Genomic DNA, 17303 nt, shown 5'->3' on the forward strand with positions numbered 1-17303 from the left:
CGTAGTGTGTTGACTTTGGACCTACTTAATCATCCTGTGCAGATATGAAGAAAGCGGACACTCTCCTAATCCCAATCACTTCATGCCTTCCTTTACTGGAGTCCTTCGAATGTCAATCCTTAGCGACGAGTGGGCCATCTGCTTCTGGCACCGTCGGACTTAACCTCTCAAGGCTTACAAGCTTATCACGAATTAAATTAGTCTTTTCGCGCCTCCTCGATGAATCTTGGCTCTCGTATTCATGGCCAATGAATTTAGTGGACTTGTGCATCAGAGGTTCAGAAAAGATGTCACAAACCTTATTTATGAAAATCATACAACACATAGGACCGAATGTGACCAAACTTGGTGTAGGATTTGCGCCAGCTCTTTTCGACTTCAATCCTATTGGTAGAGCTCTTCCCGACTTCAATCCTAGAGATATAATCATGAACTTCCCAGCCCTTCGAAAGCTGCGACTCTTAACTGATCAATTCAGCATCTTACCGTGTTTTCGTAATTGCAAGAATATAGAATCTATATACTATTGGGGTAACATTGATTGGCCTGTCTTCAGCCACCTATTATATGATTCGACTTGGCCCAAGCTCAAGCAGATTGGACTTTGTTTCAAAGCCGACGGAAGTTTTGGATACAGCAAGGAAGAAGTCGGCCTTCAAGAACACACACGTGAACGGGAATTATAAACTTTTTGTCGATCAAAAAGGATCAAGATATATCGTCTTTATAATCCAGCACTTCGATGATGGTGATGAATCTCAAGGTTGAAGCTTGCCTGAATCTTGTCTCTTTTTTCTTTTTTGACCAATTGTAATTCAAGGTGTTTGTTAAATTCATACAACTCGTCTAAAGCTACGGTCAAATTTCCATTAATCCAGTCTACTTGTTCAAAGGTTTGACATATACTATCAATCTCAAAAAAATGACCAAAATCCAGCCTGGATCTTCTTGAGTTGTGCTGTTCCATAAGCAGTCGTAGAGAAAAGACTGGTATCCATGAGAGTGAACTTGAAACATTTGCCTGCAACAATGTGTTTATCAAGGTTGAGATGATTTATATAGACTTGTGAAGTAGCTGCTACTCTAGAGACACTCACATGGTTCAATCATATGTACCTTTATTCATACTTGAAATGTTTTTTATGATCTCCACTTCACTCCACAAGACTTATGTATATGCAATCAAATTATCCATTCATTCATTCATCAAATTTCATATATATATATATACATCTATAAGAAAAAACTGAAGAAATAAATTCAAAACAAAACAATTCAAAATTCACAAAAATTCACTTTCTTCTTCTTCAATTTCAATTTCAACCTTATCAACTTCAACTTCAACTTTCTTTTCAATTTCAGCTTTAACTTCTTCTTCAACATCAAAATGTTCTTCTTCTTCTTCATTCTCAAGATTTACTTTCTCATCTTTGTTTTTACTGCCTTTTCCTTTTCCTTTCTTTTTTGATTTCTTCTTCTTTTTACCCTTTTCAGCTTCTTTAACATTTACATCTTTATCTCTATCTTTGTCATCTTTGACGTCATCCTTGACTTCATCATCTTTGACTTCATCTTTGACTTCATCTTTGACTTCATCCTTTACTTCATCTTTGACTTCATCCTTTACTTCATCTTTGACTTCATCTTTTATCTCATCTTGCACTACATCTTCAACTTCTTCATTTCCTTGAATTTCATCGATTTTAACTTCTTCACTCCTTTCGATTCCCTTATCTTCATCAACCCGGTTTTCCATAGGTGAATCAGGTAAAGCCGGCAATTCTTTCAACTTTTCCAATCCTTTCATCTTCAAATCTCTTTCATCCTTCTCATCCTTTTCTTCTTTCTCTTCCTTTTCATCCTTTTCATCAACAACTTCAATAACTTTAGAAGTTCCAACCACAACAGCTGCAAGTCTTTCCTTCAAACTCATTCGATTTCCACTTCCAATCCTCTTTTGATCTTGACCAATCTCTACACTTTTCCTTTCCTTTCCTTCTTCCTTTCCTTCTTCTTTTTCAATCACTTCTTTAATCTCAGGTATTGATGATTTAATCGGTTCATTGGTTTCTTCTTTCCTTTCTTTTTCTGTATTTATAGTACTACTATTAGTTGGTAAAGAACTTCTTCTATCAGGTTTAGCTAATGCTGCAAGCCTTTCGCTCAATGACATTCGACTACTTATAGATGTTTTAATGATCGAAGGTCTAGAATTCGTTTCATCAACACTTTTTCTACTTTTCTCTTTATTCTGATCATTTCCATTTCCTCTCATCTCGAGACTTGGTCTAGTACCGAGCCGAAGGTTTGAAAGTTTAGAATCAGGTTTGATTTCTTCTTCAACGATCGGGGTTTCGGTGATCGCTTCTTTCTCTTTCTCATTCTCATTCGATGTCTCTTCAATCTTCTCCTCTTCTTTCTCTTTCTTCACCTCCTTTTCTCTTTCTACCTTGCTTTCTTCTTCTTCACTGATTGAATTTTTCACTTCCGGTTTTTCGTTTTCATCAGCCACCGATATTTGAGTTTGATTAGGTTCTTCATTCCTCGAGTCTTGGTCCACTTTCAGAATCCCTACCGGGGCTACAGGTACTTCTTCCTGGGGTTGAGGTTCAGGTTCAGGTTCAGGCTCCGGTTGAGGTTCAGGCTTAGGTTGAGGTTGAGGTTCAGGTTCAGGTTCAGGTTGAAGTGGCGCTTCTGGAGGTGGTGGAGCCGGTGGAGGCGTTGATGGTGTAACAGGAGTTTGAGCCTTTGGAGACTTTGGAGATCTAGGAGAAAGAAATCTAAAAGTAGATCTTAAAGTAGAATGAGGTTGATGAACTGGTTGTGATTTCTCATTACTAATTTCAACAATCGGATTAGTAGAAATAGGTGAAATGATCTTCTTAGTAGATTTCAATTCATTTAATTTCTTTTCAAGTTCCTTTAAGACTTCAATTGCTTTAGATCGGATCTCTTCATTTGCTTTCAATTCAATCTCTTTCATTACTAAGAAATTCAAATCTCTTATTAACCGTAGATAAGCTTGATCCGATTGTAAATTCAAGTTTTGATAGAATTCTGTGAGGGTTGTATTGATCGATTTAAACACTTGACTCATGATATGCTGCGATTTCCATCAAAACCAAAACGTAATGTGTTGAAAACCCAAAAAGAGAAAGAAGTTCAATTATTTGGTTATTATATTTCTCTCATTCAAGAAAAGAGAACAAACTAACCTCAAGAGTAGATGGTGTAAGATATCTACTAAGAACCTTATGTAAAGTACCCACTTCTTTAAAAAGACTTTCAAGATATCCATTAGCTCCATTAGGTTTTGAATCTAAACTTTCATCAATCGTTTCCCATTCAATCGATTCCAAGGTTTGAAGATGAACATTAAGTCGATCAGACATGATTGAAATCAATTTCGAATGAATCTCATTTTGATGTTCTTGATAATCTCGTTTTAATTTATCAAAATCTACTAGCATCACTGCTTGTTTCATACTAAGATGACGTCTTAGACATTCTCGAATATATGGAATCAGTTGAATCATAATCGAAAGTGCTTGTGATGCCAACGCTATACATTCCAGGACAACATTACAGAATCAGCTCATCATCATCTCTGACTGGGAGGATACCGATACCAGCGAGATAAATATCATACCGAGATGTTTGGCCGTGATGTTCTTGAGACCAGCCGACCTCATTGCACCAGCTCCAAGTACAACCTGACAAGTCCTCGAGTTAAACGCTTTAAGGAATTCTACAATCTTTCCCATCGTATCGGTCGTCAAAAGTGAAAAGTTAACTACCACTTGTAAATAGTTGGCCAAGGTCTTGAGTGTTTCAAGTACAGCTCCTACAGCATGTAAACTAGTACCCTCAATATCAAGTTCTTTAGATGAAGCTTGACTTGAATTGGGATCATTCAAGTCTCCGCCCTTACCTTCCGTAGAATGTAGATTAATACTGTCCCCTTGTGCAAACAAAAGTTCGGGTGGATCCTTGACAGCGCTAGCAATGATTTGATTGACCGTATACTGTATCGTAACCGGTACATCGACCTGTGCCCATTGCTCTTGTTCTACAATCTTAGCACTCTCAGTGATCTTGTTCTGATGAAAAGCTTGTAAGAAAGCCTTTGCTTGACCGACCATAACGCCTCGAAGAGCTACAATCATCCTTCGACTGATCACCTCACATTTAACAACAAATTTCCAACTGAGATCGAAGATCAAGTAGAAATCACGCAGGCTTAAGCTGGCATGCACCTCAGTTCTTACTCCAATCACTTTTGAAAAACGCAAGTTGGCAAGTTCTGCTGCTGCTTGTACTACTTCATTCATATCACTCTTTAACGCCTCGAGATCGATTGAAACTACGACCGAAGATTCGGGCTTTTCAGCATTCATCGGATTGTCTTCAATTCTCGCCGGGCTTGATAGGACCAATTCAGACTCGGATAGATCATCAGCGGTCGAGTTTGAAGTGACTTTGGTAGCAAGTTGATGATTATAAACTTCTTCAGCAATAGCAAAAAGCGTATCTGATTGGATTTTCAATGCTTGAAGACATCCTAAGAGTGAGGTATAAGTATCACGTGCGATCCCTAAGAATTCCTCGTGACTCAATACTTTTAAGTTCCGAGTCAAATTCAAACTAAAACCCTGACGCAGTTCCAAAACAAAGCAAAAGTTTATACATTAGTTTTCAAAAACAAACCATTCAAGCCTAGAGATCTCGCATTAGGTTCGTATGAAACTTTATGAATTCTAATAGAATGAACCAGCTTACGTTTTCTCAGAAAGTGTAACACGTTTCTCTCTTGGATTGGACTCAGAAGGAGTCGATAAATCATCTTTATCATCAATTTCAATATCAGTCACAGCAGCAAGAGTGTCTTTAACGATATCCCTCACTTCTCTCATAACTGCATCTCTCCACATGGTCATGACTTTCTCAAGATTACTAGCTCGCATCAAACCACTCAAACTTGGTTGAATTCGATCTTGAATCCGATCCTTAACTTGGGCATGATTTTGAAGATCGGGTGCTGGTGATTTAGGATCTTCAATATCCCATTGTCTTTCATTTGTTGAGAATTCTTGTACATTCAGTTTAAGATCGTGGACTAAGATCGAGATCAGATCAGCTTCGAGAGTACGGGAAATTGAACTTCGAAGATTCGAGAGTCGAAGAGGTAAAGCATTGAGTGCTTTAAGTTTATGAAGTCTCAATGTAGGGAATGCCCCATTCTGAGACTGATCTTCTGAGCTTAAACTTTCCGATTTCCAAATTTCTTCAAGACTTTCAATCAATCCTAAAGCAGTGATCCAATCCCCAGCTTGTACCATTGCTTCAATTTCAGTCACACTTTCCCAAACCTCATGAACTCTCATTAATCCTTCTTCAAGTTTTGATATATTCTTTCTTCGATTACTTAATTTGACCATTTTTAAACCTTTTTCTGCAACTGATTCACTGAGTTGATCAAGTTCAATCTTGAGAGCATCGACTTGAGATATACATGACGCTGTTTGAGAATGCAGAGATTGTAAATTTCCTAATGCTGAAAAGAAACTTGCACTTCTTTTACTGATTTCTTCTACCAAATTCAGTTCAACTACATCAAGATAATGAGATAGTTTTTCTTGTAGGATTTGATCTGTAGCCAAATCAGGAATTGAGAGTGGAGTTGATATAGAATTTGAATTTGATTCAGAGTTTGACTGATTAGTTTTTGATTGAGATGAAGTTTCAGTGACGATATCGAATGTACTAGGATTAGCGATTGTAAAGTCAGATTGAAAGAAGACTGAAGGTACAGCGCTAAGATCAGGTGGTTCACTTTGTTTGAGACGATGAACCAGTGAATTTGAAGCTGAACCAGTTTGATGATCATTGAGATTGGAGGAAGTTTGATCAGACGATGAAGAATCGATTTGATTTGATTGTCGAAAGTTGACAGCTCCATCTGATCCTAAGTTAAGGTTCTTCTCCCATTGAGCCCATTCGGTTTTGATTTGATCGAGGTACGGTTTAAAGTCAGATATCGAGATATTGGGGGGTTCCGTAAGTTTGAGAGGAGGAGGGGCTGATCGCTTATGAGAAGGTGCCAAGACAGATTGATTGGATGATGAGATTGGAAGAGAGACGAGAGCGGCAAAAGCTGAAGGTTTGAAGGCTGAAGGGATTGATGAAGTGAATGAAGTAGACACATTGTTGCGTGATGAAGGTTGATTGAGTAGTGTGGAGATAGCTATGTATCATCAAATAGAAGACCAGTTAGTATGAATTTATTCATCGAATGCTGATTCTTGCTTGGGGTTGCTTACCGTAACGACCTAAAGTCAGATTAGGGTGAATGGATTGTTGTTGATCTGATTCTGAATTGAAGCTACTGATACCATGCGTGATAGTAGAAGAACTTAATGAAGTGGATGACATTTAAAATGATAAGTTAACCTCAGCTTGTTGATAATTTTTCATGAGATGGCTCAGCATTCTGAAGACCATTCGTCGATCGATCAGATGACGATGATTGCATTTCAATACTCTTAAAATTTAAGTGTTTTGTCTCGGCTTGAGCCATAAGACCTTGAGCCCATAACTAAAACTCAAAAGTCATATGATCTCTTGCTAGCTGGACACGTCACCAGGATCGGTTGATAATGGCTGACTCTTGAGATCAGCACTTCTACATATCTGGTCAAGATGAGCTGAGGATGCCCGAGACTTGTGTAAAGTGATATTTGCTTCTCCAAAGCAGAAGGATATAGGAAGTCTTCTAGCAAATGAGACAGAACAAGTCTAATGGATGTAGGAGAAGCATTTTACTTATCTTTAACGATGTGCCAGACACGAGAGGGCAAAAGAGCTGTAATAATCTATGTACAATTTCGGAATATCAGATGTAGATGTGGGTACTATTATTTTTTAACATAAATTTCCTGGCTGAGGGCCCCTGATAGCCTCACCTTATAGCCTTATTTGTGTCTAACTTTCGGTGCGACCGATCCATATGGCACAGATTTAGGACACAATTGGGGTTCCTTGTATAGGCCCCCCACCTGTGGCTTTCGGTGGCAATGTGCAGTTTGAGCATGCTTTTCGACATAATAAAAAGGCACACAAGTTAGATGATTGATATCTGATTAGACATTGAAAAAGAAGAGAGATGACTGACTGATGAAGGGAACAGTATCTGGTGTATAAGGACAAGAATACCACGCATCCCCTGAGTTGATACATGCTGTAAGGTTGAAAAATGTTTAAGAAGGATTGAACTTGCTTCAACCATAAGATAAGAGAAAAGGGAAACTGACTAAAGGCATCCTTCCTTTCCATATTGTAACTTGTACACTGTTGATCACTTATGCCAGAGCCAAGAATTGCGTGGTATAAGCAACCGGCCATTGGTACCCAGAGATGGCCTATAGATATGACATTTATATGATGCAAGTGTGCAGAAGGGTTAAGGAGACCGAACTTAAAAGATAAATATCAATACAAGAAGATCACAACTTGCCATCTTTTCCGCACTGGGGCGTTGGACAAAGATACTGTTCGCCACCCCTGTCATTGCACATGCCTACAGTGATATTTGCAGCAAATCCACCTTTGCATTGAATTGTTGTGTTGTTTTTTGCTAAAGTGAAAGGTGCGATAAGCATAGCAAGGAATATAACATGATGAGATTGGAATAACATGGCGAATTGTTGGGTTAGAACGCGATTGAAAGAATTTGTTATCTGAAACTGAGAACGAGGGAGTTGCTGATTGTTGAATGAAAATAGTATAGAGTAGGAAGAGCTCTAGATCAGGTCGTACAGCAGAGTTCACCCTGGACATCAAATCCTTTCAACCCTTTTTTCTAAATGCTATGAACTAGGTCGGCAGACAGATTACCCAACAGTCGATCCCCACCGGCATGAAGACCAAGCGCCGCGACCGGGAAAAACAAGGAAGCAGAACGATCCAGCTTGGACTTAGGGAAACTCGCCCGCTATCCATGAGTCGATCGCTGTTGCTACGGCGATTTGCGGCTAGGCCATGTTGTGATGACAGGGGTTGTGATAGGTTGTGTTGTGATATCAAAGTGTTGGCAAGAATATCAGAACTTGAAGAATTCGCCTGATTGTCAAATCATCACGCAAATTCCTTCTTACGGTCTTATCTTCAAAACAATCTTTTGTAAAGATGCACAACTTTTTACATACCTTTTCTTCTTTAGGCTGAAAGGAGCAGTTCTGACGATCTACAAACAACCTCACACTTTCAGGATTTTAAATTATTTTATATCATCAAGTGAGTCACTGAGGAAGCGGTGGTGGTTTGTTGCGGTTGTCGCCACCTTCTGTTGGGAGTGATCAAAAGGTGTTTGAAAACAATGAGAAAGAAAGATCACTCATTGAAAAAGGGAACATTGGAGATTTCGACACATGCTAAGCAAGTGTGATACATAAAAGGATAAAACTTGGCTGAAGTGAATCACTTGGACGTTGGGCAAGTCCATTGTAGAATCATCACTCTTTTGGGAGAGAACGAGTGAATTAATTGAAAAAAGGTTCCTTTGGAAACTCATAGGAAGACCTCTTCGCTTGAGTTTGCTACAGGGATCTTTGTACCAAATCCTTCTACACTGTTAATTGTTTCGCTTCTTATGTAAAGGCAAATTGCGTCATAAAAATTGCAATGAATATGTCAACATGCTTTTGAGGAAAATTGGAAAGATCACCTTCGCAACTGGCATAGCTTTGATCAACAACTTGGAGCAGTCCAAATACCCTTGATCCATGAACCGACCTACCACACTCGGCATACATGAGACTGCTCAATGCTCCAGAGACGATGGTCCATTTGTTTCGGTGCAGGGAATGCATTACAACATAAGTCTTTGATTCGCACAAAATGTTACATGAACTAAAGTTATCTTTCTCTTATTTCAGGATTCATCCTTCAAACAAATTATACCGAGTGTTGCGCTTATCTTCACCAATATTGAATGGATGAAACAGGCCACGAGTGATTCTAACAAATAATCTTGGGATCTAAGATGCATATACTATAACATACTATATTTTCCCATTTTCTACTATCAAGGGGTATTCTTCGCCTGTGATTCCGGCTGCAAGTTGCATCCTGAGCATGCTGTTGAGATTGAAAAGAATGGATGATTAATATATGATCTGACGATAGTGAAAAACATAGATGACTCACTGATATATGGAACATTAGCGGCTGTATAAGGGCAAAGATAGCTGATACCTCCTGAGTTCCTACATTCTATAAATTTGAAGAGACATTTGAGAAGGATGTCATTTTTTTTCAAGTAGACCAGAACAATTAAAACAAGAAAGGTGAAAAGGATAACTAACCGTACATGGTTTCGTTTTGGATATTGTAACTAGCACATTGTTGGTTACTTGCTCCAGCGCCATCGACAACATCAAGTACACAACCTTATGGTGAGTATCAGAAAGACAATGACGCATAAGCAAGAGAAAGAAAAAGATTAAGATTCCAGAATGCTCTGCACATGTGACTACAACAAACCTGACATAGGTACCCATAGATGACCTATAGAATTACTCCACGCATTTTTTAAAGAAAGGTTAGGGAAAATCAAAACTGAGAATATAAACATCAACACAAGAAGATAACAATATACCATCTTTTCCACATTCAGCCAATGGGCAAATCCATGGGGTGTAATTTCTATCATTGCATTCTTTTGTAAATCAAAGAATAAATCAGATATTCTTCAGCATGAATCATGATCCATTTTACGTACTTGCGGTTGATGCAGTGGCGTTTATACCACCGAATCCATCTACACATTGGACTGTTGTACCGTTCGTACCGGCGAGTGCAGAACGTATGATACATATCAAAATGAGTATAAGATGAGGAGCTATAAATGACAGCATGGTGAATGAGGCAGATTGATCGAGATTAGATGAGCTTTTGAAAGTGAGAGAATTCCGGATCCTCTGGACACGAAGAGTGCAAAGGAAGCTCTAGATGAGGTTATAGATCTGGTCTTCACTAACCCTCACAGTCTTTGGGCGGAGTAAAACCTGGCAACACCTGTATCATGCTTTTCTCTACGCGTTGGCAGGTTGACAGACCAGCACGGAAGCCGAACGCCACGAAACGATGTATTCAGAAAAGATCTGGAGCGGGTAAACTTGGACTTTGATCAAGTCTTTTGACACATGAGTAGATCGCCGGTGCTATGGTGATCAAAACAGTCAATATCATCAACTTACTCAATAATGGGTAAGGTCACACTTCATACACATTTGACTCGTCAAGGAAGACAACTGTGTTATGGTTGAAAAATTTACAAAATCCACAAATAATAAAGACCATGTTGTGCTTTAAGTTCTACTCGATGGATCTGATACATGATACTTTTGAGTTATGAGATATATACACAGTATGTTTAACCAAAAAAATCACATCCGATTCAAAGAGATTTCCTTATAAAATTCCTTTCAATGAAAAAAAGTCTTCTTAATAGATTGAAGATAGCAAATCCCTTTTTAAAATTTCTTGATTCACTGATATTTATCCAATCGGTTGTGCTGGTCGCGGTGGTGGTGCTGCTCTACAGTTTGTACAAGCTATTTGATTTTAAAAAGAAAAATAAGAAAATCGTAAATATTCAACAAGACTTTTCAAAAAAGAAATCATGCAAATGAATCGAACTTAACTGATATATGGTACATTAGAAGCGATATAAGGGCAAAGATATTTTTTATGACCTGAATTGTAACACTCTTTTTAAAAAAATGAAATTCATAAGAAACCATTGACTGATGAGAATCTTTTACACTCAATCGATTATCTGAACAAGAGTTCAAAAAAAAGACCCCAAGATCTACTCACCGTATTTGTCTCCAGTGGGATTATAACTAACACATTGTTGTTCACTCGTACCAGCAAGACCCTCGAATACACAACCTTTCATAACTGTGTAATGAAGACCTAAAAAGAGTTTCAAATGAATTAGATAAACTCCTTGGAATGGAAAATCAAAAAGAAGACTATTGATGAAAAAAGTAGATCCAAAAAAATTGTTTTATACCATCTCTTCCGCACTGTCTAGTCATACAAACATATGGATTGAAATCTTTATCGTTACAACCTTTCATATCAAAATCAAAATCACAAAACAATGAATGTTGATTTAATTGGTGGATTCGAAAGGGGTTAAACTTGAACCAATTTATGTATCACATACCTGAAATCTCTTTTGGATCTTTGACACCGAATCCTTTTATACATTGAACTGTAACAGCTTCTATAGAAGTAAGTTGCGTGATAGAAATAGCAATGAAGAAGATTAGAACTTGAAGCTTGAGAAGAGAGTCAAAGGAGAACATGATGATGAAGATGGGAATGGAAAATGAGCTGATGAAGATTTTTGATGAGAAGAGAGTTTCAATGGTCCTTGAAGCTAAACTACGAAATCTTGAGTATAAGGAGAGCCCTGGATACCATTACCGCAGGGTTCAATGTATCTGATCATGAACACCGCTACATCAGAGATTGGGCGTACTCTTATCCTTGGTAACATATGCAACTTCATCTATTAGCGTTCTTTACCTTCAGAGTGGTATGAACATTAAATGCCTTGACGTGATGAATTAAAAAAAGAGATCCGAAATCACCTGATAGGTCTACCCATAAACTTCTCCGAGTCCCACTCTGCTTCTTGCAATAAGTTTAGTCTACTCACGAAGTTCGCAGTTTCGGTTTCTCGAGCTTTTCCAAAGAATCAGAGCCCTCAGATGAGAAAATCAAAAAACTGAATTCATCATAACCAACTCTTTAAAAGCACTGTTCAAATTGAAAAGCAAACCCCTAATTACACGCTATGGTAAATATGCCTACAGATCACAATATAACCATCAACTGAACTTGAGATAGAAACAGATGTAAAACCCTGGCATTGGGACGCAAGGCAACAACGCGGATAGCAGCTTGAAGAAAGCTCCTCAGCCCCGTTTCCCGCACTGCAGTGTCACCAAGGCTGTGTCAAAACTGGGAAAGAGTGGACAGTTCGTAGATTCCGAAAAGAATTATATCTCCTCATAGCTCTTGATCGTGTAAGGAAATCTCAGATTGTGAGGTCAACAAGCAATGTCTTGGGAAGGAGTTCGGCGGCCTTTCTGGGCTTGGGGAGCTGCTTCTCTGGGGGTCTTCACTCTGCGGCAAAAGTGTTCTCACTTGCCACCGTTGTACATGATCACTTCGTCTTGCAAGTTTCTTTGCCCTTTACGCCTGGGGGAGCAGCGGGAATTCTAAGTAACATCTCTTCATGGCTCAAAGGATATACTCATCATTAGGCAAGGTGTGATCTGAATTCTCTAGGGGAAACTTTTTTCACATTGAGAGAAAGAAAAATCTTCTAAGAAATATAATCTACAAGACTGGATTATGATCATATCTATCAACAAATCATTTATGAGAATCCAATGCAGGATGCTCAGAAGCTTTACTAGCTTCGTTGAATTTATTCAAAACCCCCTGAAGTTTATCAATGACAAGATTATATCTCATGTTACTAATAGAGTAAAGATTGCTTGAATCGCTATTGATCATCTGATCAAGTATCGGTTTCGGCGGGACCGGATTACCCTCCTTATCAAACTCAGCCGGCCAATCTTTCGACTCATATCGAACTGCCCCCAAGATACCTTCAACATATGACGGTTCAGTGGTGATAAGTGCATGCAAATCAGCAGATGGTGCTTGCCAGAGTACTTCACCTCCCCAAAGATACCAGATTTTCATAAGAGTTATGAGTCTATCTAAATTCCAACCGGCGACTTTAGGTGGTTTGTCCTCCTCCTTCTTTTTTTCCAAGTCAACTTCAGATGGAAGCTTCTTTGGATCTTCATCAACTAACATATCATCCTTTCCCATTTCCTCCTTCTTCTTTTTCAACTCTTCTTCTAACTTTGCCTTTTTCGCTTCCGCTTCCTTTTCTAATAAATCAATTACACCTTGAGGTTTCTTTCTCAGTCTTTCCAAATTAGGTCTTTCAGGTTCTTTGATCTCTAAATACTTCCAAAGTTCAGAAAAGTATCCATCCCAATCTCTCCATTTTCCAGCACTCACATTATTACCTGCGTGTGCAATGATCCTCAATAGTCTGAAAGGTGACTCAGTAGAAATAACTGTATCTAAATGTTTTAAGCCAGGATCCAAATAAAGTTTTGCACCCTTATTCCCATGTTGATAGTCGTGAATTGTCCTCATTCCTTCAGTTCTAGCTGTTCCTCCACCAACACCTATAAAATCGACATCCGACTTCAATAATTTATTCATGATATCGATTTGTCTTGCTGAATTATATGTCCTTGTGTAGAGAACTCCTTTTTCATTCATATCATACGTCCATGGACTCGCCATGGTCACTCCAACCTTTCTCGCTCTTCGCGGATCCTCATCTATCACGTGGTGTAAAGCAGCTGGAGAAGTCAGAACAGCGATAGCAGTGTAGTCTTCTTTATCAATCAAGTCCCTCAATGCATCCAATCCTTCCTTGAACGTCGGATCGCTCCAAGCATCAGTCTTCCATTCTTTACCACTATCATCTTTCAAAGACTTTTCAAGAGCTTGAGATTCTTCGATATACTGCACTCGTTTAGCTTCTTCAATCACACCTGATCCCTCTTCGTAATCGTAAGGATGCCGTTCGTCGCCTTCTTTGTAAGGATGTGGAAAACCCTTGTAAACCTTTGGTATCCTCTCCGGTTCAATTTTATATTCTCTACAAGCCTCCTCAATAAATTCGACCAGAGATTGATATCTCAATTCCGTAAAACCGCCATAAGAGATCAAAAACTTTGGCACTATCCCGTCTTCAAACTGCAATAATAAGTAGAGTAGATCATCCGCTTCATTATCGATTATGACTCCATAATTTCCTCTTGATATGGCTTCTGCGTATCTCTTTGAGATCTCTTTAGCACCTTTAGTATCAGCATTCATTTTTGTAATTATGGTCTTCACGTAATCTTCCAACTGATCTCCTGATAACTTATCCCAGGCAATATTAGCATACTTTCCCCAAAGTTGAAGTCTGATAGTATCCTTAGGAACATCTAATCCATTCTGTTCTAGAACTTCTGCAATCTTATCCTCAACTAACGCGAATTTATTCTTACGTTCGACTGTCTCTATGACTTTAAATTTTTTAGCAAAGCCAAGTTCTTGATATTTGGAAGACGTCATAAGATGTAGAAGAAGCTTTTGTGATGTTGGATCCTGATATCTATCTAACTTTAAAATCCGTTCATCTCTAAAAGCTTCAACCGGTTTGACTTGCTCAACCGGCTCGACTTTCTCAACCGACTCGACTTTCACTGCGGATGTCAGACTTGGGATCGAGGCTGATAAACTTGGATCGAGCCGGGGAATCTTGGTTAAACGCGTGAAGGAAGGTATGGCTCCGATATCTGAAAGAGCGTAGACCCAGTTAATTCGAGCTATCCAGACTACAGCATTAGTAATGTTCTACAGGACTTACGCATACATATGGTAAGACAGACAGTGGCGCTGAGCGCGCACCGAAATAAATTTCCAAAGCAAGACAGGTTCATTCTTTCAGACATCGGAACATTAAGCAGAGGAGCTCGAGTTCGAAAAGTATACTGCGCTACGATGAGAAGTCTATGAGGAGATTTAGAAGCGATGAGTTACACAGGCTCGTGAAGGTATGTAGGAGGTTTTGGGAGAATGAAGGATATGACTTCAAACAGACATCCACATCCCTCTTTTGTACAAAAAAAATATAATCGCTCCGGCACTTAGATCAAAACGAGTTGTTCGAGACCATTGAGCTCGGCGGACTAAAGCATTCTCTAGTATCAGGTACGTATGACTCCGATTGGTTTAGCCTCTCTAGTCCTGCCCCTTTTAGAGAAACGCTTTCGAAATCCTTCAAGACCCATGAGATCTCTGGCATTGAATTTCATACGTTTGAAGCCATTTATCCAGCTTAGAGGACATTCATGCACTCTGCTGTTGATTTGGCATCGAGTCGAGACGCGCTCTACTCGAACAAGTCTGAGTCCTTTATCCAAGGCTGTGTTCTTGCTTTCAACCTCCGTTTAGTTCTGCATTCGAATGACCAAGGTCTTGAGATGAGGAAGGGAAGATTGCCGGCAAAGCGATAAGTTTCGATCTATCGTAGTCACACTACAGAAAAAAATTGGTTATCGCGGGGGGTTTTATTCCCCCGTTAACGGAAAATCACGTGACTGATGTACCGGTGTATACATAGCTCACGCGGTTTGATGCACAGCCTTGCACAGCACTGTCAATAGGCTATGATTCTCACCGTGTGATTCATGAAACTTGATGAAATGTGAAGTTCTCAAACTCACAAATACTTAGTATAAAAAATACTAAAGCAGCAAGGTGTTTTGGGTGAAACCCAAGGCCAATCGCCAAGGGTGATAAAATTTCTTGATAAAAACATAAGTGCACACCCTACGGGGTGGCTAGCGGCTTATAACTAAACTGATAACAAAACCTGTCATACACTAGAATAACTAAAATAAAACACAATATTTTAAATAAACATAACTAATAAACTCGATATACTACCATCTGACCTCTTTTTTTTTTTTTTTTAAAAAAAATTGAACTAACACATCAAAACAAAGCAACTGTAGAATGAAAAGACACCATAAAGAACTAAACCTTGCCATAAAAAGAAACACAACTAATAACAGGGCTCAAAAAGGGAGGGCGGGCGAAAAAATAAGACTAGTGAAAAGTAACCTTAGAGAGACTTGAAAGAGATCGAATGTGAACACTATGGGAATGGAAAGATGCGATTCGGAATAGTGGTAAACAGGAATGACATCATGGACACGAATCTAAAAAGATTAAGCAAGATCCGGTCCGTCAGTAAATTTATACATACCCATTTAAAGCCCGAATCACATCACATTCCCATACGTTAATAACACGTTACCAACACCTAATTGATTTGACACAGTACTGTCGTTCTCGAAAAGCTTGTCCGGGTTTTCCCGCAAAACTCGAGCAATTTGGCGGGAAAACTTGGACAAGCTGTTCGAGAACGACAGTATGATGTTGAGAGTAGTGCGATTTGATTGGGAATAGCGGGGTTCAAGTCAAAAATTCCCGGTAGGAATTTTACGACATCCGAGAGAGTTTCTTAAGACAAATTTTACCTAAAACTAACTTGAACGTCGTAAAAATGGTCTAAAAATACGCCACTACGTCTTATCAGGAAAAAAAGGAATGAGCTTTGAGACAAAGGTACAGATGCTTGAAAAGGTTTGAAAACGAGTCAAGAGCGTTGATCTTTGAAAAATCAATCAAAAAAAGCCAACAAAGATGACCTGTGTGAAAAACAAAGACGTTCGTAAAAAAAAGAATGATGAGTTGAGCAAAACAGAGAGAGAGAGAGAGAGAGAGAGAGAGAGAGAGAGAGAGAGACACTCACAGTCTTAAGGCATCCGGTTTGATGTTGTCCCGGTCCCAGCATCAACAGGTTGAACTCATCAAGAGATTGAACTGTTAATGCTGGGACCAGGACAACATCATTGCATCAACTCACCAAGTCCTTTTCGATCAGTTTGTTTTTTGATATACATACGATTTGACTTCTACAATGCCACGATTTTCCGAACAAGCTCAGATCATCCGGGATCTCACCTTAGCCTGTGTCTGGGAACATCTAGATTCAATGGATGGGTTTGCAGACTACGATGAAGCAGAGCCCGACTATCCCACCGATGGACAACTCTTGTATCCTGACGACCCTGCCGAGGCCGAGCTCTATGATGCAGTTTTCAGCCGAGAAAACGAGTTAGCTGAGTTACTTACTTGGGTTAGCGAAACAAGATATCTTTCTCCACGACACAAGGCTCCACACGCCTCTCCGTTCAACTTAACCGACATGCTCCGTGAATGTTGCAAGGGCTTTCGACAAGCGATGCGTACAACCCCTGAAGGATTTGAAGCCCTCAGAGATCTCATCCAGGACCATCCAAGCTTTGTCTCACTCAGCAACAATCCCCAACCTCCGGTCAAACATCAACTAGCTATCACTCTGGAGCGTCTGGGTAGTAATGGTAATGGGGCATCAGTTGGCCGTTTCTCACAGAACTATAAGGTCAGCCGGGGTCAAGTTATTAAATGCACTCGGCGAGTCATCGACGTAATCCTTGAACGAGGTGATCACTATCTGGCTTGGCCATCAGCGGATCGTCGAAAAGCCATCTCGAGTGTCCTACAACAAGACGGCTTCCCCGGATGTGTAG

General features: G+C 39.4%; 6 protein-coding genes across 6 annotated transcripts in view; 1 reads left to right on the forward strand and 5 right to left on the reverse strand.

Moving 5' to 3' along the window:
- MELLADRAFT_101173 (uncharacterized protein) overlaps positions 1 to 686 on the forward strand; it is a gene marked incomplete at both ends in the record, with an annotated part of 1248 nt that extends 562 nt beyond the window's left edge. The window contains one exon of the mRNA XM_007403563.1: positions 43 to 686. Within this exon, the coding sequence (XP_007403625.1) occupies positions 43 to 686 (644 nt within the window). The remainder of the gene's footprint in view (positions 1 to 42) is intronic.
- An 820-nt stretch (positions 687 to 1506) lies between these two features.
- Positions 1507 to 6432, reverse strand: MELLADRAFT_86917 (uncharacterized protein; the record flags this gene model as incomplete). Its single annotated transcript, XM_007403977.1, has 7 exons — positions 1507 to 1512; positions 1553 to 3103; positions 3216 to 3562; positions 3650 to 4644; positions 4708 to 4716; positions 4780 to 6244; positions 6321 to 6432. 7 exons carry the CDS (start codon positions 6430 to 6432, stop codon positions 1507 to 1509), a joined length of 4485 nt encoding a protein of 1494 aa, XP_007404039.1.
- A 585-nt stretch (positions 6433 to 7017) lies between these two features.
- On the reverse strand, positions 7018 to 7694 carry MELLADRAFT_123768 (uncharacterized protein; the record flags this gene model as incomplete). Its single annotated transcript, XM_007403976.1, has 4 exons — positions 7018 to 7091; positions 7172 to 7237; positions 7311 to 7418; positions 7514 to 7694. The coding sequence occupies 4 exons, from the start codon at positions 7692 to 7694 to the stop codon at positions 7018 to 7020; spliced, it is 429 nt and encodes a 142-aa protein (XP_007404038.1).
- Positions 7695 to 9082: 1388 nt separating this feature from the next.
- On the reverse strand, positions 9083 to 9914 carry MELLADRAFT_86918 (uncharacterized protein; the record flags this gene model as incomplete). The annotated part of the gene is made up of 6 exons (XM_007403975.1): positions 9083 to 9135; positions 9205 to 9270; positions 9363 to 9446; positions 9541 to 9564; positions 9656 to 9715; positions 9779 to 9914. The coding sequence occupies 6 exons, from the start codon at positions 9912 to 9914 to the stop codon at positions 9083 to 9085; spliced, it is 423 nt and encodes a 140-aa protein (XP_007404037.1).
- Positions 9915 to 10557: 643 nt separating this feature from the next.
- Positions 10558 to 11375, reverse strand: MELLADRAFT_123766 (uncharacterized protein; the record flags this gene model as incomplete). The annotated part of the gene is made up of 5 exons (XM_007403974.1): positions 10558 to 10613; positions 10704 to 10769; positions 10879 to 10977; positions 11078 to 11137; positions 11234 to 11375. The coding sequence occupies 5 exons, from the start codon at positions 11373 to 11375 to the stop codon at positions 10558 to 10560; spliced, it is 423 nt and encodes a 140-aa protein (XP_007404036.1).
- Positions 11376 to 12453: 1078 nt separating this feature from the next.
- Positions 12454 to 14615, reverse strand: MELLADRAFT_101177 (uncharacterized protein; the record flags this gene model as incomplete). The annotated part of the gene is made up of 2 exons (XM_007403973.1): positions 12454 to 14498; positions 14531 to 14615. The coding sequence occupies 2 exons, from the start codon at positions 14613 to 14615 to the stop codon at positions 12454 to 12456; spliced, it is 2130 nt and encodes a 709-aa protein (XP_007404035.1).
- Positions 14616 to 17303: the final 2688 nt, after the last annotated feature.

Source organism: Melampsora larici-populina (assembly GCF_000204055.1).
Source record: "Melampsora larici-populina 98AG31 unplaced genomic scaffold MELLAscaffold_1, whole genome shotgun sequence".
Classification (NCBI taxonomy): Eukaryota; Fungi; Basidiomycota; class Pucciniomycetes; order Pucciniales; family Melampsoraceae; genus Melampsora; species Melampsora laricis-populina.